Source organism: Halichoerus grypus, chromosome 13 (assembly GCF_964656455.1).
Source record: "Halichoerus grypus chromosome 13, mHalGry1.hap1.1, whole genome shotgun sequence".
Lineage (NCBI taxonomy): Eukaryota > Metazoa > Chordata > Mammalia > Carnivora > Phocidae > Halichoerus > Halichoerus grypus.
In genome coordinates, this window is record NC_135724.1 from 71459236 (window position 1) to 71481541 (window position 22306).

Consider the following 22306-nt stretch of genomic DNA (forward strand, 5'->3'; position numbering starts at 1 on the left):
AGAGGCCCCCGAGACAGGAAGAGACCAAGCACAGTCCCCAAGGGGCCCACGGAGCCCGACCCGCATCATGCGATCCGAGCGATGTCGCCTGCGGATCCGGTTCAAACCCTCCACAAAGCGGATAAAGCCATCCAAGAGCTGCCACTCATCCTCATCTGCCCGGGGCCTGTCCCCATAGATGTCGCAGTGGGCTTCCCCTTCTGTGATGCGCTTAGTGGCAGTGACACAGGCTGGCAGCAGCAGGAAACGGGTCCTCCAGAACTTCAGAGACTCAATTAAGCTGTGAAGGGCCAAAGGAAGGAAAGGGGGTGGTGGAGAACAAAAGCAGGTCATGAAAGCACTCACGGGGCACCTGCGTGGCTCAGTCGGTTGAGTGTCTGACTCTTGGTTTCGACTCAGGTCATGATCTCAGGGTCAGGAGATCAAGCCCCTCATCGAGCTCTGCAATCAGTGGGGAGTCTGCTTCTCTCCCTCTCCCTCTGCCCCTCCCCCCTGCTCTCCCTCTCTGTCTCTCTAAAAGAAGTACATCTTATGTATGGTGATTAACATAACAATAAAATTTTTTAATTTTTTTAAAAATAGGAAAAAAAATAAAAGAAGTACATCTTTAAAAAAAAAAAAAGCACTCCCAGTAAAGGTCCTATTTCAAGCCTGTCTTTGCAGTTGGTATGTGAGGGGCCATCTCCCCTTGAGAGAGTGTTCGTCTGATGCTACATCTCATGGCTTCATTTGAAACACAAGCTCTAGAGGAAGACCACAAAGGGTACTTTTAATTTACATCCCAGAGATGTCGGGATGGTTGGTTCTGTGCACCCAGACCCAGTGGGGTTGTGGTTTTTTATCATCACAATCATAAATGACACATAGAAATTAAAAATCAAAAATCAGCACCACAGGTAGTCAGGAAAAGGTTCAGAACATGATCTACACTGACATTCCATCAAAGAGCACTTCATCACTGAAGTTTCTGTCGTTGTCGTTTTGTGGTAAAACGTGCATAACAAAATGTACCACTTTAACAATCCTTCAGTGTACGATTCTATGCCATTAAGTACATCCACATTGTTGTGCAACCAATACCACCACCCTTGTCACTGAGTTTTTTAACTAATGCAGATGTGCTTTTGTTCTTGTTTTCTAAAACAAACATCATTTTGTAATCAGAAAAAAAAGGACAGATGTGTTAAAAGTTGGGCACACCCAAGGTAGCTGGATGGAAAGCCAAAGTATGTTCTCTGACCTGAAGTCCTCAGAGCCGGCCGAACAGATATACTGATCTAAGTAATTCCACTTGTACTCCTCCAGCCGCTCATGGGAGAATTCCACCCAACAAGACACAAACTCCGAGTCTGAGTGGGAAGGGCAGAGGCTGTAGGTGTAGTGGATCTGGGCAGACTCATAAGGGTACCTGAAAAACAAAGGGCATGCCCAGAAGTCCAAAAGAGAATCACTCCCTCCACCCAACCCCTTTCTTCTGGACCTTTCCATCTCAATACAGTTAGCAACATCCTTGGCATTCAATCCTAAAGTGCGGTAACCAACTCATCCCAAGGGACTGGTAATGGAAATTTCTCAGTTCTTAAACTCTGTCATTCTTTTATCCTCCCATTCTTTATTTCTTATTGGCTTGCTAAGAATCAGGCTAAACATTATAAGCTGAATCAAGTCCCTTTTAGAAGCAGGTGAGCTACAACGGTAAAATAACCCTAGAAAACAAACAAGTAATTCCAAATAAAGGAAAACCAACCACTCAACCTACCTTGGTTTTAATTATGTGTCACATAACTAATTCCATATTCACTAGGTGCACAGTATGTGTTATAAAGAGAAGTTCAGAGTGGACACAATTCAGGACAGTAGCTGAAAACCTGAAATTTCCAAGGACTCACTTGGGAAGGTAACGTGTCACTGTGATCATCTTATCCTTCAGCGTCACTTTGTGGAACGTTCTGCCCATACTCAGCCAGTACTGGTCCTCCTCCTCAGGGCGGTTTCGGGACACAAGGCCTAATGGGGGGGGGAAAAATCATATCCTCCATCTGGCTGAGGAACATTCTTTTAACAGGCAATAGCTTCTCTTCCATATACAGTCAGAAAAGGAGAAACAAAAGAAGCAACTCTTTCTCTTGAGGGACGGTTTCATGGAAAAGACTTATTTTTGGTTAAAAATAAAAAAGTCCTAAAGTTGGCAGAATTTTCTGTCACTAAACCAGCCAGCAGCAGATTAGAGCCCAGAAGTGCAGACAGCATCCAGAAGACGCACTCAAAGAATGAACAGCTTGATTCCTCGGCCTCTGAGAAGGAAAGTTCTAGATTAGATGTTAATAGGCCAAGAGTCAACTCCAGGACTGAAATGGAACTCCACTCCGCGCAAGCACAAGCTGCCACCCCAGCAGTGGAGGTCCTCACCCCACGGTGGCAGCCGACCTGGCGTCAGCTTCCATGACTCCCACACCACAATAACCCTGCGTCAGTCTTAAAGGACTACTGTCCTTTCTTCTCCAAACATTTGCTCGGGTTGCTTTTTCTGCCTTCTCTTCCCAAGCCACCACCAAGATCCTATGGGTCATTTAAAGTCACCGTCAAAGGCCACTTCCTCCAGAAAGCTAACAGATCCCATTAGCTGTCTGAGTTGTACCCTGGATGTGGCTCCACATGTGCGTGTCTCACAGCCGGACAAACTGGAAGTTCCAGGAGGCCGGGGACCCAATCTTGTTTGTCTTTAAATTTTCCATAGCACCTGACAAAGTGCCGGGCCCACAGCAGGTATTTGAAAAATATTAGTTGAACTGAGTTGTGCAACAGAAAGAGGGAAATTATGAGGAATCGAGAAAAATACAAGCTTTCAAGAGAGTGACACTATGCCTCGATGGACAAGAGAACCAAGACAAGATTCCCGTGATCTCAAGATAAAACAGTCCCCTCGTGTGGTTCTGAGAGACAGTCACACAGCGTAGGCAGCATGGGAGTTGTCAGGATGAGAGAGGGTGGCAGAGGCTGAAAGGACCTTCATCGGGAATGTGGAACCTTCCTAGGTGATAGCAGCGAGGGACAGGCTGCCTATAAGAGGCCAGGCTTTGACTCAGAGGACCCTGGGTTAGACCCCAGCACTTTCATTTGCCAGCGGTGTGACCTTGGGTACCAAATCTCCAAGTCTCACTTTCCACAACTAGAAAGTGGGCTTGCGTCTGACTTCAGCTCAGGTCATGATCTCAGGGTCCTGGACCAAGCCCTGCGTCAAGCAGGGTGTCTGCTTGTCCCTCTGCCCCTCCCCCCACTCGTGTGCTCTCTCACTCTCTCTCTCTCAAATAAATAAAATCTTTAATAAAAAAAGAAAAGGAAGGAAGGAGGGAGGGAGGGAGGGAGGGAAGGAAGGAAAGAAGGGAGGGAAGGAAGGAAAGAAGGAAGGAAGGAAGGAAGGAAGAGGGCTTGCCCCCCATCCTGCATTCCTTCTTTCTTACAACCACCCCCTGCTGGCTATCAGGAAGACAAGGTCATGGGATAATGTTCATGAGCACCTAGCATAGTACCGACCCCACTCTAAATTACTTCCTGTTTTTATCCTGCACAGCACTCTTTACAATCTGTAATCAAATAAATACTTGTGGTTTAATAGTTCAACAACTATCTCACCCAGTAGACAATAAACTTGGAGGACAAGGGCTGATGCTGTTCTGTTCACTACTGAAACAGGGTCCGTCTCATAACCTGTAGTCAACCAATCTTCAATCAGATGCGATCTCACTTATGGTGGTCACTTTTCCAGTAGTTATAACAACGATACCATTTCTGTTACTACAGAAATAAAAGGATTAAATTTATCGAAGGAGGAAAAACAGCCAGAAAGGGTACAGTAAGGTGAGTAGACTCTGGCCAGCTAGCCATGACATAAGGCTCATGAATCAGCCAGAGCAGAAGTGGATGCCAGAGGAATTATGAACCACCAAGGGAAACTGATCAGCTATTCTAGAGAAAAGCAGGTAGGAAGGCTGGATGGGGCCATTGACACTGAAGGTGAATTCATTCCACTATTCTTGGGATAAAGAACGAAATCCTTCACATGGCCCTGTGAGGCCTGGGTCTCCTGACATGTCTGGACACATCTCTGGCTTACTCCCTGTACTCCACCCCACCAGTCTTCTTTTTGGTGCTCAGAAAGTATCACAGTGCCTCCTGCCACAGGGTTTTTGCACATACTAATCCCTCTGCCTGGCATGCTCTTCCTACCTACTCCTGCCCACCACTCCCAACCTGCTTCTCTTCCTAGTAACTCCTTCACACAGTTTAGGTCTCACCTCAAACATCACCTCCTCAAGGAAGCCATCCCTGACCCTCCAGACCAGATCAAGTCCTGTATTAAATATTCTCATAGCCCTTTGATTTTTCCCTCACAATCTTTATCACAACAAGTAATTATATTTCATAGTTTGACTTACGTTATTTTTCCTCACTAAATGCCCCACAGAGTGGGAGCTTCAAAAATACTGTTGAAGGAATGAATGAATTCCTATATTTATCAACCCATATTGTTGTACACCAGGCACAATGGTTTCCATTATAGAGGATAAAAACATGAAGCCGACAGTCCTGGCACTCAGGAAGATTACTATTCAGTGCAGTCTAGAACATGAAAAGCTTCATCATAAGCAACAAGACCTGGACTGGATGGACCACCAAGCTCCCCCTCACAGGTCCACACTACTTTGATCCTCTGGCCCGAAGCACTTTCATGGAGCCAAAGATGATCTGAGGCTTTGAGCTGGGAGTTTAGGAGAGTGGGGAGGCTCATTAGCGACAAGGAGGAAGCAAGAGACTACTGGTTACTCATGGATTGTTCTGGGCAGTGATCACTGCTTCTTGATTCTAGGCACCCACACTTTATTCTCTCTACCTGACTTATTTTAGAAGAGCTCTCCAGAGCCTGGCTGTAACTCAATCGGCCTCACTGAGTCTCTGTCACTTATTAGTCTCTACCGCTCACAGATGATCCATTCTTGCTTCATCGTGCTAAGCTTCAGTGACAAAAAGGAGAAGATGCATCCGTAACGGGGCCGGGGTGGGGGAGGCGGGGGGAGTATAAATTCCAGGTTTAGGTAACATCTGAGAACCTGCTGTGTGCCAACTACTGTGCTAGAAATAAATATCGGGTCTAAAATATTCACAATGTACTTTGATAGTTCACGCCTGGCTCAGCTGCCTGCTATTGGTAGGTGTTGCCAAAGCCAGGCTGTGACATTCCTGAACTGGGTCATATCCCCTTCCTTAAAAGGAGAACAGTAGATTAAAGAGAGTTTTAAGATAAATCTGGGCCTAGCAGAGACTTTATTCCTCAGGTAAAAGTAAAATTCAGAAAGAACAACTTTTGTGTTGAAAAATTACTCCCGAATTTATCTATTCCCTACCATCTTGAGAACCTACTTGCACAAATTCAGTAGAAAAGAAAAAATACAAGTCCAAGGAGAACAACTCACCTCGACTGTACAGCGGGCTGCTGCTCAGTGGGGGCGGGACGGCAGGGTTGGGTTTCTGCGCCTTGGGCTGCACTATGATTTGGTAGCCCTGCATGAGACGCTGGCAGATGAACTCTTCAAACACCTGCTGGGCCGTCATCTGCACACCCTCCTCGTCCCTCCTGAGGAAACAGACGGTTGTTTGCATGGACATGCTTGGTCCAGGGCGGAGTGACACTCAAGAGTCCACACTCCCATCCTCTGTTTTGCTTTGACTCCACAAGTCAGCCCTGATAACCATTCCATGGTGGTTCATAAAACTAACAATCTATAAACCAGTTTGCGGAGAAATGATCAGTTCAAAGAGGCAGAAGGAGAAGGCAGGTAATAGCTAACAGCCATTCCTAGAATAGCTCAAATAGCTAATCTTAGAAAAAAAGATCAGATCTAGTGTGTCCAGAAAAACCACCACAGAAAAATCTGAGAAAGCACTCGTGAGGAGAAATGGCTAGAGAAGGCATGTCAATAGAACCCTAAAGAAAAAAATGACAGTTCTTTGTTTCATAAGATTCTCTAACCAGAAAAGGAAGACACAGGTTTGAGAATGCAGTGCCTGGACGCCCATCCGAAGCCCTCCTCTGACACCGACCTGTCGATGTCTGCTTCCGGAAGGAGATCGTAACAGCCCTCCGTGTAGTCGTTCTGCAGGCCCTGGCGGTCGGGGAAGTAGTCGGTGGTGAGGGGGAGGCACGCCGGAGTAGTGAGAGACTTCCAGTCCACTCCAACTGTGCAACAGAAGCCTGGCACTACAGGGGGAGCAGACAGTGTCAGAACTGCCTCGTGTAACAGAGGAGAAAGGTGCGTGCGGTCACCAGGGCAGGTGCGGGGGACGTGGGTGGGGCGGGGGGAGGAGTTCACAGTGACCGGTGATAACATTGCCAGGAAACGGACGGAGAGGAAGAAAGGGGGTGGGGGGAGGGAGAAAGAGAGAAACAGAGTTTGTTAGACAATGCAGTGCACGTGCTCATCCAATCCCATCATGCAAATGGGATTCACAGCTGGTACTTTTCATTTTCTGCCGATCTTAAGCTACAGCCACAACGCCAGTGAGGTTACTGCAGGGCAGCGCAGGCAGTTACATGTGGAAGAAATCAACATTCCGAGGGCTCAAGCCAGAGCCTCTCTGGAGGACTGCAGAGTGGCTGGTGGGGAAAGAAGAGCTCAGCCAGATTTGGGAGCGAACAGCACATGGTAGCAGAATTTAGGAATACTTTCAGAATTGTAAAAATAAGTCACAGATCCAAAAGGGTAGGAGGAGAAATCAAGGAAGGATGTCTGGGAAGGTCACAAGGCCAGAACTTCAAGAGACAGAGTTTAACAATCTAGAAAGGAAAGCTGCAATCAGCAGAGCGGGCCCGATCACATGGTGTCCTGAGTTGCCTGCTCTTTGGTTAAAGCAGGGTTTCTCCACCTTGGCACCACTGACGTTTTGGACTGGATAATCCTCTGTCATGAGGGGCTATGCTTTGTATTACAGGATGTTGGACAGCACCCTGGACTGTACTTACTAGATGCCAGTGGCATCTCCTGGTTGTAAAAACCAAGAACGTCTGCAGTCGTTGCCCCATGTCCCCCCAGGGAGCAAAATCCTTCCCCAGTTGAGAATCACTGAGTCAAGGTAATAGGGCAGTTATCTCTTTAAATAATTTAAGTAAAGATTATTTTTCAAATCTCTAGACAAGGGGGCAATATGAAGCAGAAATACTCCATGCCTTTGTATCTTAGTCTCAAGCAAGGGACACCTTCAACACTTTATCTTTTGCACAGTGCTAATGTGGCTTACAGCGTGGTACACCGCTGTTGTCTCATCAGCCCTCACATGGCCTCCTTGGAGCAGGGACTGCAACATCATCGAGCCCTTTAAACACCTGGCCAAGCCAAACCTCCCAGAGGTTACATGATCAGAAGCCTCTCTGCTTAGGGATCTTTCCACCATATAATGACAGAGACACACACTACCCAATACAACAGAGTCCCACTGAACCCAGAGTTAAAGGACAAGAAGAGGACCCGTGTGCTAAGTCGTAGTGGGAAACATGCCCCATGTAGCCACCACTGCCTTGGGAAAGATGATTTGACCTACAAGAGGCCTAACTCCATGGTCTACACAGGTCTGGGGTATTTTGTTTGTGTGTTTGAATTCTGTCTTAGTGTGGTAAGAACACTTAACATGAGAACTACTCTCTTAACAAATGTTTAAGTGTACAACACAGTATTGTTAACTTGGGCACAGTGCTGTACAGATCTCTAGGATTTATTCATCATGCATAACTGGAACTTTACACCACTGATCCGCAACTCCCCACTTCTGCCTCCCCTCAAGCCCCTGGCAACCACCATTCTACTCTCTGATTCTATGAGTTGGACTATACACAGGTCTTGTTAACTTATTAACACTTCAAGAATTGAAAACACAACCCAAAAAGAGCCTAACTGATCACCCCAATTTCCCTATATGCCAGATGAAGGGATGAGCTTATTCCTACTTCCTTGTTTTAGGACCAGGAGCAGAAGGAAGACACCAGATCAAAACCACAGTGGAAAGCCAGAAGCAGAAGACAGTCATATCTTTATGCCCTCTTAGATCATTCTGACTCTCATTAGCTTCCTGTCCCTCAGGATCATAAATATCTTTCAGAAATGTTTTCTGCTGGGTACACACCGAGATACAGAGAATTCAAATGCCTGGGCCCAAATCCCATGGTGAGAAAAGCTCCTGATTCTTAGTTTAATGGTGTTCTTTCCCTGGGAAAAGACTGTGGCCTCTTTTCTAACTCCAGTATCTTCAGGCCCTATAAAGAGGGCCTCTGAGGAGGACCCACATCAATACCATTAACAATGATAAACATGGATTACAAAATCCAGTGCTAGGGTTGTACAGAAGAAATAGGCTCATCTATTCATTGCTGGAAGCTTTCTGGAAAATAATCAACCTGCCAACCATACTTTGGGGGAAATATATCCCAAGGATGTGAAGGGAAAGAAAAGATATACCCACTGCATCACGCATTATACCTGCATTCTACATTATTGCTAAGAAACTAGAAACCACCCAAATGATCGCCAATAATAAATGATTATTCAAACTGGGATGTGATGTGTTTGATACTGCTATTAAAAATGACTAATACGGGACGCCTGGGTGGCTCAGTCAGTTAAGCGTCTACCTTCGGCTCAGGTCATGATCCCAGGGTCCTGGGATCAAGTCCCGCATCGGGCTCCCTGCTCAGCGGGGAGCCTGCTTCTCCTTCTCCCACTCCCCCTGCTTGTGTTCCCTTTCTCGCTGTCTCTCTCTGTCAAAAAAATAAATAAAATCTTAAAAAAAAAAATGACTAATACAAGGGGCCCGAAGAAATAGCAAAAGGGTTATTAAGGTAATCATAAGCGGGGGAAAAAAGACTTAATATATCTCTACTGGTTATAGCTAAGTAAAATAAAGTCTATCGGGTGGTGGGATTTTTTTCTGGTACTTTGCTATTGTGGACATTTAGATGTGCTCTTCCTGCACAGATATTTCAATAGATAAAGATGATTAAAAAAAAAAGCAACCCAGTCAAACAATTTCAACTACAGGTCTGTAAACAGTTCCAGGCCCTCTTATTCCTTTGTTCCTCAGAGCCATCACAAGGCCTTTTAAGGGCTAAAGCCAGCTCTGGACCGGTGTAAGGACCTCATGGGAATTCCGTTACCATTCTCACGTGCCCTGAATCACATTCCAGAACAGGTTACCTGGCCACTCCCCTCTCACTTTCCAATGGAGAGGCTGGAGAGTTTTCCCTTACCACGTTGTCTTCTGGTACCCCAGAGATGTGTGGACTGCCCACAGGGTTCCCCCTTGCTTCCTCATGCTCTGACCACCCCCACCCTGACCCCACCCTAATCAGCTGCCCCTTCTTACTTGGGTCTGGAGAGGTAGAAACACTGTCATCTAGAGAATCCTTATTCTGAGTCCTAGGATTCATACCTATGGAAAGATGAAAACAGGTTGTTTTAATAAGGCTCATTCTGCAGAAAAAAAGTTCTGGCCAGTTATGGTTGAAAGAGCGCAAAATTATAGCTAAAAATAAAAATGTGAACCAAGTACAAATTCTATGCTGAATATTTCAAATAGCACAAAAGAGTCAATCCAAGAAAAATGAGCAATCTAAAATTTGGGAATGAGCCAAAACTTTGCTCTGAGGTTATCAATACCATTCTTTGCCCAATGACACTGTTAGCATTCACATACCTGCGCGCAGACACACACACACACACACACACACACACAAACCAGCAAAAAGCAACCCACCACTTATTGTAAGAAAATGGACACATTTCAAAGTCATTTCAACGAACTGGAGAAATCTTTTGCAAATACAAAATGACCCACTTAAAGTTTATTTTACTCATCGGTCAACCTTATCATCTGGAATTTTCTTCTCCAAATCATGGCTTTCTGGAATATGACCTAGGACACATCAAAACTCACCACTTTTTAAGAGAAAAACAATGATTTTCCCTATAGGTGGTCTGAAAGGAAAAACAGAAAGGTTCTTTGAAATGCAACTTTTTGCCTGAAAAGTAACAGAACTAATTTTAAAGTACATATCAATATTTAAATATCCCTTTCTAAACATATATATTTACTAGAAAATTATGATACTATAGAAAAGATTGAAAAAATCCTCACCCAACTGTCAACAGTGACTATCTGCGAGAAAAAGGTGGAGGAGGTAGTGGGAGGTAAATCAGAACTTGTAGTTTTTATTCTAGGTACTTGTGTGTCATGTGAATCTTTTATAACAAGAATAAATATGTATAAATCCCTTGTGGAATCTTTGAAAAGACAAGCCACAACATGGGAGAAAGCATCTGCAAATCACTTATTTGGCAAAGGACTTGACCCAAAATATATAGAGACCTCAAAACTCAAGAACAAGAACACAAACAACCTGATGAGAAATAGGACCAAAGATTTGAACACTTCACCAAACATATACAGAAGGCAAATAAGCACAGGAGAAGATGCTCAACATCCTCAGCCATGAGGGAAATTACCTCTACAGACCTCTTAGAATGGCTAAAATGACAAGTCCACACCAAGTGTGAATATGGATGTAGAGCCATCGAAAACCTTATCCATTGACGGTAGGAATGCAGTATGGTGCACCACTTTGGGAAATAGTTTTGTGGTTTCTTTAAAAGTTAGACAAAAAAAAAATTAAACAGACAGGGGTGCCTGGCTGGCTCAGTTGGAGGAGCATGCAACTCTTGATCTCAGGGTCATGAGTTTGAGTCCCACGTTGGGTGTAGAGATTACTAAAATAAATAAACTTTTAAAAATAATATTAATGGGGCACCTGGATGACTCAGTCAGTTGAGCATTGGACTCTTGAGTTTCAGCTCAGGTTGTGATGTCAGGGTCATGGTGACATCAAGCCCCACATGAGGCTCCACACTCAGCAGGGAGTCTGCTGGAGATTCTTGTCCCCTCCCTCTCCCTCCCCTTCTGCTCCTCCCCCTGCTTGCAGGCACACACACTCTCTTTCTCTAAAAATAAACAAATAAAATCTTTAAAAAATAATAATAATAAAAGTTAAAAAGATATTTACTATCTGACCCAGCAATTCCATGCCTAGGAAATTACTCAAGAGAAATAAAAACCAATGTTTACAAAAACCCGTTATGTAAATGTTTATGGCGGCTTGATTCATAGTTGCCAAAACCTGGAAACACCCCAAATATCTTGCAACTAGTGAAGGGATAAACAAATTAATACATACATACAATGGAATGCAACTCAGCAATAAAAAGTAATGAACATTTAACAACTTGGATGAATCTCAAATGCATTATATGCTGAATAAAAGAAGTAAGACTCAAAAAGCTACATACTGTATGATTCCATGTGCATGACATGCTGGGACAAGACAAAACTAGAAGGACAGAGAACAGATCAGCGGGTTGCCAGCGGACAGGGAGTGGGGCTGAGTACAAAGGGACCACACAAATGTTCTGTATCTTGCTTGATATGTTTGTTGGTAGTTATATGATAGTATGCATTTGTCAAAACTCACAGAACTGTACACTAAAAAGAGTGAATTCTACTGTATGTAAATTTTAAAATTAATAATTTTTTGAAATTTGACAGAGAGAGAGAGAGTGAGAGTGCACACAAGTAGGGGAAGTGGCAGAGAGAGAGGGAGAAGCATCATGACCTGAGCAGGAGACAGGTGCTTAACTGACTGAGCCACCCAGGCGCCCCTAAAATTATTTAAAAATTTAGAAAGATGATGGCACTTGGCCAAAACAATTTTAGAACTTCTTTTTTGGAACTGCCTTCAGTAGATTTTTCTTTTTTTTATTACTAGTCTTCAGAATAAAAAGATAAAACTTATTAAGTCAGACAAATACAGTGTTTCATTTTATTCAAACCCTTGCTATGAGGCAGGTATGAGGTAGGTACTAATCCTTTTGTACAGACAAACTGAAGCTCAGAGAAGTGAATTAACTTAGGGAAGATCGCACAGTAAATAGGTGAAAGCTGCATTTAAACTCTGCTCAACTCTACAGATGCTTCATTTCCTGACTCTCCATCTGGGGCACCAGTTTTCAGCTATTGAAAATGTCAGCTGTCCTTTGTCAACAGCCAAAAGCCATTTGGAGCTAAATTTTCTGAAAAAGCTATCTTGGATAACAATATCCATCTTCGTGCAAACACAAAGCATGGCTATTAAGAAGCAATGAGGTGGGCGGCACCTGGGTGGCCCAGTCAGCTAAGATCAAGCTCCAAGCCAGGCTCCCTGCTGAGTGGGGAGTCTGCTTCTCCCTTTCCCTCTGCCCTTCCCTCTGCTCATGCTCGCTCTCTCTCAAATAAATAAATAAAATATTTTAAAAAAAGCAATGAGGGGGATTTTCTTGTTCAGCCTGAGAACTGGTATGAAGGCAACTGGTATAAAAACAGCCTTCTCAAACCATACTGAGCACTAGGAAATTATTAAATATATTACCTCACAGGTTTAGATGCTAAATTTTGTCATTAGCACATCTTTTTCTTTTTTTTTAAGAAAACCCAAATCCAGACTGGGTCTATAAAAACTGAAATTCTTACACTAATAAAGGACCAGTTCAACTTATAACTGTGTGGGCAATTCTTTGAGCTCAAAGAGGCAAACCAGTAGGGATTCTCAGAGCAGCTCTGGCTTCTAGGTCAAAAGTAGAACTGTGACATCTCCTAACAGACAAAAGAACATTTAAGGTCACCAGCCTTTTATGCCACACACACACACACACACACACACACACACACACACACACACACACATTTTACTTTTAAAAAACAGCAATGAAAAATATTTAAAGAAAGATATTTTGTGCTCTTTTATGAGGCTCTTTATACACAGTTTTCTTGCAGTTCAAGCCCAACAAACTGCTGCTCCCACCAGCTCTGCCTTTAAGATTTTATTTTCAGTCAAATGGACTGGCTATCGGCATATGATGGCCTCACTACTTGAGATGACCGAGGGGAGACCCCCATGGTCAATCAGCTCTGCTCCAACCTAACATTTGTGAATGAGACCTCACTCTCAACATTCAAAGCCAGATATTCAACTTGGGGAACCAATGCTGAAAATCACCATCTTAGCTTTGTCTTTTGACATCTCTTCAGAGTCAAGAAATCTGAATTTTGGGGCACCTGGGTGGCTCAGTCAGTTGAGCATCCAACTCTTGATTTTGGCTCAGGTCATGACCTCAGGGTCGTGGGATAGAGCCCCACGGGCTCTGCGCTCATCAGGGAGCCTGCTTAAGATTCTCTCTCTCCCTCTCCATCTGCCCCTCAGCCTGCTCGTGTACATGCACATGCTCGCTCTCGCTCTCAAAAATAAATAAATAAATAAATCTTTAAAAAAGAAGACGAAGAGGAAGAAGAAGTCTGAACATGTTCTTTGCTTGCTAACCTCAGGCCAAAATGGGTAATCAGTGTGGAGCCTTCAGGACTGGTCCTGGGTGACATCTACAAGTCTGTGCGTGGGGCTAGTCACTTCTCCTCTCTGAGCTACAGAGATGGCCCTTACCCACAAAAATCCCAGCCTGGCCTGGGTGAATGACTCTGAGGCCCTTTCCTCCAGCCTCAGTGTGCTATGATTTACTTTTTACTTCAGCTCTCAGGCTGCCACATGTACCTAATACTCAACACAAATACCAAGTTGCAGATTCTGAGTCCCAATACCACAGGGAAAGAAAGCATGGCATCCAGTTGTTTTCTTTCCCAAAATTATCTACAGCATTTATCCCCAAGGAAGGGAATGACAGTGACTGACAAGTCTTATAAATGGGTGCCGGGGCGCCTGGGTGGCTCAGTCGTTAAGCGTCTGCCTTCGGCTCAGGTCATGATCCCAGGGTCCTGGGATCGAGCCCCGCATCGGGCTCCCTGCTCGGCAGGAGGCCTGCTTCTCCCTCTCCCACTCCCCCTGCTTGTGTTCCCTCTCTCGCTGTGTCTCTCTCTGTCAAATAAATAAATAAAATCTTTAAAAAAATAAAAAATAAAAAAATAAATGGGTGCCCAGTTAAAGAAACAAGAGGGATAAAAACTATCTCCCCAGGGCCCCTGGGTGGCTCAGTTGGTTAAGCGTCTGCCTTCAGCTCAGGTCATGATCTCAGGGTCCTGGGATCGAGCCCCGCGGTGGGCTCCCAGCTCAGCGAGGAGTCTGCTTCTCACCCTCCCTCTGCCCCTCCCCCTGCTTGTGCTCACTCACACTCTTCTCTCTCTTGCTCTCTCTCTCTCAAATAAATAAATAAAATTAAAAAAAAGACTATCTCCCCAGTCTCATCGACCACCTGGTCACTGTTGGGCAGCATGGTGAAAAACAAGTGAAGAGTACAGGTACGAGGTCCCAGCCAACAATGCTTGAAATGAAATTCTACAGGGCCAGGAGGGAAACCCACAGAGGCACCACTCCTGTGAATCGTGACTCGCATATGAATCATGTCCAAAGGCAGGAGAAAATCTGAGTCATGCTCGAGTGCCTGCAGATGGTGCAAACTGTCAAGCCCAGGAGGTCACAGATGAGGTTTTCCTGTTTCTTTTCTATTTTTTTTTTTTAAGATTTTATTTTTTATTTGAAAGAGAGCGAGTGAGAGAGAGAGCATGAGCAGGGGGAGAGGGAGAAGCAGACTCCCGGGCTGAGCAGGGAGCCCAACGTGGGGCTCAATCCCAGGACCCTGGGATCATGACCTGAGTGGAAGGCAGATGCTTAACCAACTGAGCCACTCAGGCATGCCTCTTTTCTATTTTTTAATGAATGAAAAGATAACTAGTTGTTTATTTAGACCCCACTTTGTCCCCAAATGAGAACCTACTGTGACAATTTTGCCCTTAAGGAGCCCAATCTACCTTTGCTCCTTACAACAACCCTGTGAGGCAGGCAGGCAGGTAAAGATCTTTATCCCCTTTATAAAGATGATGAACCTGAGCATCAGCAAAGGTTGAAGGCTAAACTCTAGGGCTGGGGCACTCCCTCATCTATCATATCAGAATGTAGCAGAGGTCACATGTTCAAACTGCACAGTAACCACTAAGTCCAGCTCCCCACAAGAGGGCTTCCCTTTCATTGTTGTGACCCTGCACAAAACTGCTTCAAATAGAACTGCAAGTGAATGGCGAGCCAGAGCTCCCTGAGGTGAGAACTGGTGTCTTAATCGTTTTGTTTCTTCTCAGGCCTTAGCACAGTGCCTATAGTTCCATAAACATTTCTGGAATGGGTAAGAGTATAGTGAGTTTGAAGAAAGCAAACCATATTCCATGAAGATTGAGCATGGCTTCAAAGGAAAGTCACTTCAAAAACAAGCAAGGCAGAAAAAGATTATCCAAGCCTTTGAGAAAAGGAATCCAGTTAATTGTTCAACAAGGTTATAAGACAGGGAAGAAAAGCACTCTTCAGTGGAGGGAAAGCTAACCTCAGAAAGCTTTTAGTATTCATTCAAATACCTGATATGTGCCAGGAACTGTTTTAAGTTCTGAAGATACAGCCATGAGTGAAACAATCCTTGCCTTGTTGGAGCTTACAATAAAAAATACAAAATGAAAAGAACTAGTATGACAGGTGGTATTCTGGAGAAATAATTGGCAGGGAAGATGCATGGGGAGTGCCAGGGTAAAGAGTGGCAATTTGGGTAAGACCTAAAGGAAGGAATAGAACAGGCTGTGGGTAGGATGGCCATATCATTTATCATCCAGGACACCTTCGAGAGTGAAAGGGGCCACTATTAGTAATTATACAGGACAATGAATTCAAACCAGGACTGTCCTGGGCAAACTCAGACATGTGCACCTTATCCATAAAGCTCTTCGCTGTGAGGGCAGAGCAGAGGGAAGAGCAAGAGAAAGCACCTCAGGTGCAGAATGTGCCTGATACATTTGGGAAACCACTTCACCCAAGTGTGAGGGGGAAGCAGGAGACGAGATCTGAGAGTAACAAAGGGGTCGCAAGAGGCAGGGGGCTCTGTCGGCTACTGTAACACCTTCGGCCTTTAATCCGGGTGCACTGGGAAGCCCCAGAGGGTTCTGTGCACAGAATTTTCATGATCTGACTTTTATTTTTAGAGGGTCACAAAGAACTGCTGTGCTGGAAATAAACTACATGAAAGGACAAAAGAAGGAAGCTGAAAGAACAGTTAGTGGGATACTGCAACAATCCAAGCAAAAGAGGAAGGTATCTTGGACAGGGCTGGGGCTGGTGGAGGTGATGACATATATGGAAAGATTAAAGATATATCCTGATAGCTCTGACATTAATTGGTTATTGTACATGGTAATAAAAATTAGAGTGATTTTTACCTAATCCTTTCTGTGGCTGGCTAACATAATTGATCAGGAAGCACAAGATAGAAGATGGGAGTTCAAGTCCTATGGGAGCCCAATGCTACAGCCTACCTCCTGATGACCCCTGGCCCCTTTGAAAACACATGCTACTGGTCGTAAAGGGACTGGGCAAAGGTAAGGATGATCCTACTTAACGCTCTCACCCTGACTAGAAAAAGAATCCAAGGAGCCCACACCTTCTCTAAGAAGCTACACATTCTAGAACATATTTATGTAATTGTGCACTTGCATACCAATTAAAGAGAATAATTTTGTGGACTGTTCAAATGCTTCTCACATACGGCAGCTTGGTCGTGGAAGCACAAATTCATTTGTCAATAAATGTGCTAAACACTGTGGGGAGAAGATGAATAAAGATAAGCTCTCTCAGTCTAGTGCAGAGACAGACATAGAAACAAACGGCGGGATCATGATATGCCAAGTAGTACAATTGCGTTATGCATATGGAGCTCTGTGGAAACATGCCTACCATCTCCTGGGAAGGCCTGGGGATGAGAGAGAACCATCAGGGAGGGCTTCAAAGATAAGGTATTGTTGGGCTTGAATCATAAAGACTGAGCTGATGTCTGCCAGGGAGAACGAGGGTTGAAGGTAAGGGAAAAGCATATTCTGCAGGGGGACTAGTCCATGCAAAGGAATAAGAGGACAAAAATCTTCAGAGGAGCCACAAGCAATAGCTGGAATGTAACACATGCACATCTCATAACATACCCGGCAGTGGCAGCTCTCGTTCAGCGAGCACGCCCCGTGCACGCCAGGCACCATTCCAAGCACCTTACGTGGTTTATCACATCGAATGATACAGATGATGAAAGTGAGATACACAGAGGTTACCTGGCCTGAGGGCCTCACTGCTCATTAGAAGTGGAGTCAGGACTCACATCCAAAGAGTCTACAGCCTGAGTTCTTTCTCCCTGCAGTGATGTGTGGAAGTGGTGGCAAATGAAGACACAAGGCAGGCAGGAGACAGGCAATGACCAGCATTACAGGTCATGAACCACGGGAGGGTTTTATACATGGGGAGGAGTGGCTGATCAGATTTGCATTTGGAACTATCTCCTTGGTGACAGTATGGAAGATGAATCAGAAGGGACAGGAACAGAAGCAGGAAGATCACTTAGAAGGCTGCTATCACAATCCTGGCCAGAAATGACAGGGGTCTGAAACAAAGCAGTGGCAGTTGAGAATGGAGGGGAGGGGCCAGAGTCAGAAGAAAGAGGGAACAGAAGAGGGAGAGGGGGTGGGGGAACCACAAGACATGATTTTCGTTGTCAGTACACTAAGGATGAGGTACTCCGGAGTCATCCAAGCAGAGAGGCCCATCAGAGGCATGGATCTATGGCGCAAGCGTGATGGTGTCATTAGAGGATTTTCCACAACCATCCCCAAATAAGGATTCTTTGAAACTTCCTTTTTTCCTCAAAGTAGATTTCAAAATTCCAAAAGACTCATCTTCTGAGGAATCATCTGGTCTACCTTAGCTATCCCAGGCCCAGAACCACTCCAGGACTAGTCAGGGTAAATACTGGTGCTGTTACCACTGGAACCCAGAATCCCCCTGCTTCAGGTCACCAGTTAAAACTAGCTCAAACTGTAGTCTTGTGAGCCCCAGAGCAGCCCTCCTTGGTACAACCCACCCCAAACAGCCTGGGAAGTTCAAAGTCTGGGTTCCCATAAAATGGCCCCTTGGTTTATTAACAAAATGGAAAGGTTGCCTTTATGATATTCTGAAGGCACTTTACAGGAGTCTGGCAGCCAAGTGACATTTTCAGAACCCTGAGTGCAGTCATTAAAAGTATCTTATCCCCAAATTGTTATTCAATTCATTTTCTCATTTAAAAAAAAAGAATAAAAGAAAGAAACAGAGATAGAAAAGAAAGGAAGGAGGAAAGGAGGAAAGAAATGAATTAATTATAATCCTTTAGGGATTCATTTACTACCAACTGCTTTTCAAGACTTAGCCACAAACCTTTAGAAATACTGTTGGATGAAGCAACCAACGAATGAAAGAATTCTTCATTAACCACTCTCATACAACTTCACTTTCACTACACCTTCTACTAAAACTTAGCTTAAAGTTTTAGAAATGCAAGTTAGTTATAGAAAACTAAGACAGAGAAGAGCAGCCCCATTTCCACCCTGCCCCACCCCCCAAGTTTTAATGTTTTTCACACTCATGTTGAACAGCTGTCCTTTGAGGCTTTCCAAAATCTGCCCTTACCCATCCCAACTCCTGCTCCCCTACATCCTAAAGGTACTCTGAACAGTGTGGTCGAAATGAGGAACAGCAGTCTGAGTCAAGACACCTGGCCGAGGGCTTGAGAGATTCATGTAATATCTCTACACCTCTGGGCATTAAATTGCCTCATGTGCAAATTATATTTAATAGCATATGCCCTCTTAGAATGATTGCATGACAGGATAGATATACAAGTGCTTCCAGAAAGCATATAACCTGTGTTAGTAGAAGTTCATACTCTCCCCACCTCCACCTAGAACCCTCACCTGCTAACTCTCTAGGTAACCAAATTCTGTGCCTTCAAGTCTGAGGTACATGCCCACTTCTCAGACACCACCCTTCTCTTTTCTGATCTCACAACTGGAACCACGCTATTCCCCTCTGGGCCTCTCCTGATTGTTTTTATGTTGCTGGGTAAGCCCCCTACTCACAGATCTGGAAGCTTCTCCACAGCAGAGGCCACTCCTGCTGTCCCTGGTGTTACCCTCCAAACTAAGCTCATAAGGGGCCCTTGGTCACGACTCACTGACAGGTCAATGATGAATGTGGCTTAACCAATGTATTCTCGGCTAAAAACATAATGTGCAGCCCATTTATAATTCCATGCATTATACAGCACCGCTTCTAAATAGGTCACCCAAAATTGTGGCTGAAATGATCCCAAAATAGACTTGGCCCTGCTTCTCTGGCCCCCATGTCTTTTCTAGATGTGAGCCTGCAACTCTAAGCATCCCAACTCTGTTACCTCTTGGATTGGTTACCTGCACCACTGTTGCTAAGCAGGCTGACAGAAAGCTCTTCTGTTCCACTGAAGTTCAAGAAGGACATGCTGTCACCAGGCTGGCGGGAAGTGCTGTGCCTGCAGAGAACAGAGCCCAGCCACCTGGCTTAATGCAGATCATCACCTCTTTCATCCTGCTCACCCTGTATCCCAGGAGTTTTCATCAAAAACAGCTCTGAATATCTGGCCACATGGGCTGGCAACAACTGGGAGCCATATCAGAGGCTACCAGGCTGCCGTGCTCAGTATGTGGGCCAGCTTTGGCCTCCTGTGGCCTGCTTATCCTGCCCTGGCCCCCCAAAAACTGCTCTCCCACTGATATATTGGGCGGCCCGCCCTTTCCTGTCCTCAGCCTCCCCCTGCTCACATGGACAGGAGGATATGAGGTGACCGAAAAGAGGTACCAAGTTAAGCTGATAAAGAGGGTCACGCCCTGCCCATATCCCATCCAACCCATGGCATGTCGAGGTGATTGAAAAAGGAGTCAAAGACTGCCCTTTGCCAAGTTGTTTCCTAAAGCATCACAGGAACAGTGAGGCCAGCTGTCACCCCAGCTCATGTTTGTCAAGGCTTAAATGACTTTCTTCCTGCACTGACTCTCTTGGATGCCTTGTAACACATTCAGAACTTGGGTTCAAAGAGTTGTTTCTATAAACGCAGGCCTTGATTTCCATTGCTTTTTGCATAAGAAACTTCTAAACTCAACAGTGGAATTTCTCAGTGACCAAAATGACAGAAGTCACAGACTGCCCGAAACACACAGCATGAACCACCTGTCTCAGCACTCGTTCTCACCCTTGGCTGAGGTTTAGACAAAACTCATGTTTGAGGTTTACAAAGTGTGCTTTGAATGAAAGCTACAGCAGGGCCTGGGTAACATGCGTGGCAACAGTGTCAGGCTGTTTGCTTTGCATTTGACCCCGTGAAAAGAACGGCACTGACAAAGGAAGGGCTTGATCTCATCCCGCCCCTTCAAGTCTTAGAAACATAACATTTTGTCAGCAGACTGTGTTCTGCCATGGTCCTGGGAGCTGGGGAGTTTCTCAAGGGACCTTCTGAAGCCCTACGCACATCCTCACCTTCCAGCAGCTTCATGATATGCTAATTCCAGCAGCTCTGCAGAGGAGTGAGTTGGGTCCCTCTGCCAGCTGCCCTGCAGCTCCGCCATATTCTGTCGGGTCTGGTGATGGATCTGGATGGCCTCTCCGGATGGTCCTACCCAGACAAAGATCCACTGAGCATCATTCCCACCCAAGAGCTAGTGCTTTGTACTTAGCTTTACTCTTCCTTCTTTCCAGCTGCTGGGACATGCATGCTGGGAGAGACCAAGAGGAGAGCACACCAAGGGGAACATTACACACATGACCCTCCAGCTTCCCAAAAGGACATCTCCTCTTCCGAGCAGGACTCATCCTCCTGTGGGGCCTCATATTTGTCACCCTGTTCAGCCTAAGAATACGTTAGGAGCTGCTGTTTCATGCATGTCAAGCTGAGACGCTGGGGAGAAACACTGACGTAGAGGAGTAGAGGGCCCCTCCCAGGAGGGCTAACACAAACTAAACGACAAGGAACACACAAGTGAAACGTCAATGACTCTGTTAATACATGAGACGGTGACAATGGTGACTCTAAGGAGCAGAGGATGAGCACGTGCAGAAAAGACATCGGGTGGGCGGGAGAGAAATCACGATTAGTGAAATCTACCAAAAAAAATGCTTCCTGGGGAAGGAGAAGCTTCCAAGGGCAGTGTTCAGCAAGGTTAGCAGGAACTGAAGGAGAGGGTACCTGGGCAGAAGAAACAATGTGTGCGAAATCCCAAATGTGGAGGAGGCAAAAGACAAGCAGGAGACCACCAGATGAGCTTGGGGAAGAACATCTGAGCATAGGAGCTAGGAGACGCCAAGTTGGGGAACTGGGCAAAGGATGGCCTCAACTATGAGCAGGCCAGGTGGGCAGGAGGAGGAAACAGAGGAAGTGGGGCCAGACAGTCGTGTTTTAGTAAAGCGTGCCTGACAATTGGGAGCAAGAAGAGCTGGAGGTCACACAAGAAACATCAACAGTTCTCATAAGAGAATCCAAAGGGAGCCTGTGGGGATAACAACATAGGGAAAGAGACATTGGAAAGAAACAAATCATGTGACTGATTATGGCAGGGAGAAGGGCGGCAAAGAGGAGTTTGGGAGTGACCCCCCCCCATTACAGCCCAAACAACCGGATTCATTTCTCACTTATTTAACTTTTAACACTAAAAGCAAGTGGAAAAGGAAGTAACTAGACATGCACAGGCATTCAGCAGGATCACTTCCATGAAAAAACCCTGGAGTTTAATGCATCTGTTCCTTCCCAGCCCAGTCAGAGCCCATTAAGCTGAAGTTTAATTTTAGCCACAGCTTTATAAAACCTTACTGTCATCCTCTGTAGGAGAGAACACAGATCAAAAAGGACGGGCTAGGAAAAACAGTGAATTTGAAGAAAAAAAATTTTTTTTTAAGTTTTGATTGCTTTTGAACTTCATTTAAATGGAATCATACAGAATGTACTTTTTTTTATGTCAGGCTTCTTTCATTATGTTTGTAAATTTAAACATAGGTTTGGATGTGGTTGTAGTTCATTTTTATTTCTGTACAGCATCTCATTATAAAAAATAGAACCCACTTATTTTATCCTTTGTTTTTTTTTTTAATTTATTTGAACTAAAAAAAAGAAATGGTTCACCCATTTCTCAAAAACTGTTTTTGTTTTTTTTTTTTCAGTTGTCAGAGAACCCTGAGAAAACACAGAGTAACATAACTTGTGTGTAACCAAGACAATAATATCACTACCAGAGAGAGCTAGGAGAGGAAGGAATGAACAAGAATGAAGGGCATTAGTCTTAAGAAAGAAAGCAGGTGACAAAGTACAGTCCTTTCCAAACA

At 44.9% G+C, this 22306-nt stretch overlaps 1 protein-coding gene across 8 annotated transcripts in view; it reads right to left on the reverse strand.

Moving 5' to 3' along the window:
* DEPDC5 (DEP domain containing 5, GATOR1 subcomplex subunit) overlaps positions 1 to 22306 on the reverse strand; it is a 121219-nt gene that overhangs the window by 42796 nt on the left and 56117 nt on the right. For 3 of the 8 annotated variants that reach the window (XM_036074617.2, XM_036074613.2, XM_036074615.2), the window contains exons 23-30: positions 20471 to 20606; positions 19372 to 19469; positions 9409 to 9474; positions 6100 to 6283; positions 5472 to 5632; positions 1890 to 2007; positions 1241 to 1408; positions 61 to 280 (exon numbers count right to left, since the gene is read on the reverse strand). In XM_036074617.2, the coding sequence (XP_035930510.1) occupies positions 61 to 280; positions 1241 to 1408; positions 1890 to 2007; positions 5472 to 5632; positions 6100 to 6283; positions 9409 to 9474; positions 19372 to 19469; positions 20471 to 20606 (1151 nt within the window). The remainder of the gene's footprint in view (positions 1 to 60; positions 281 to 1240; positions 1409 to 1889; positions 2008 to 5471; positions 5633 to 6099; positions 6284 to 9408; positions 9475 to 19371; positions 19470 to 20470; positions 20607 to 22306) is intronic. The other 5 variants (XM_036074618.2, XM_036074616.2, XM_036074621.2 and 2 more) reach the window with 3 other exon arrangements.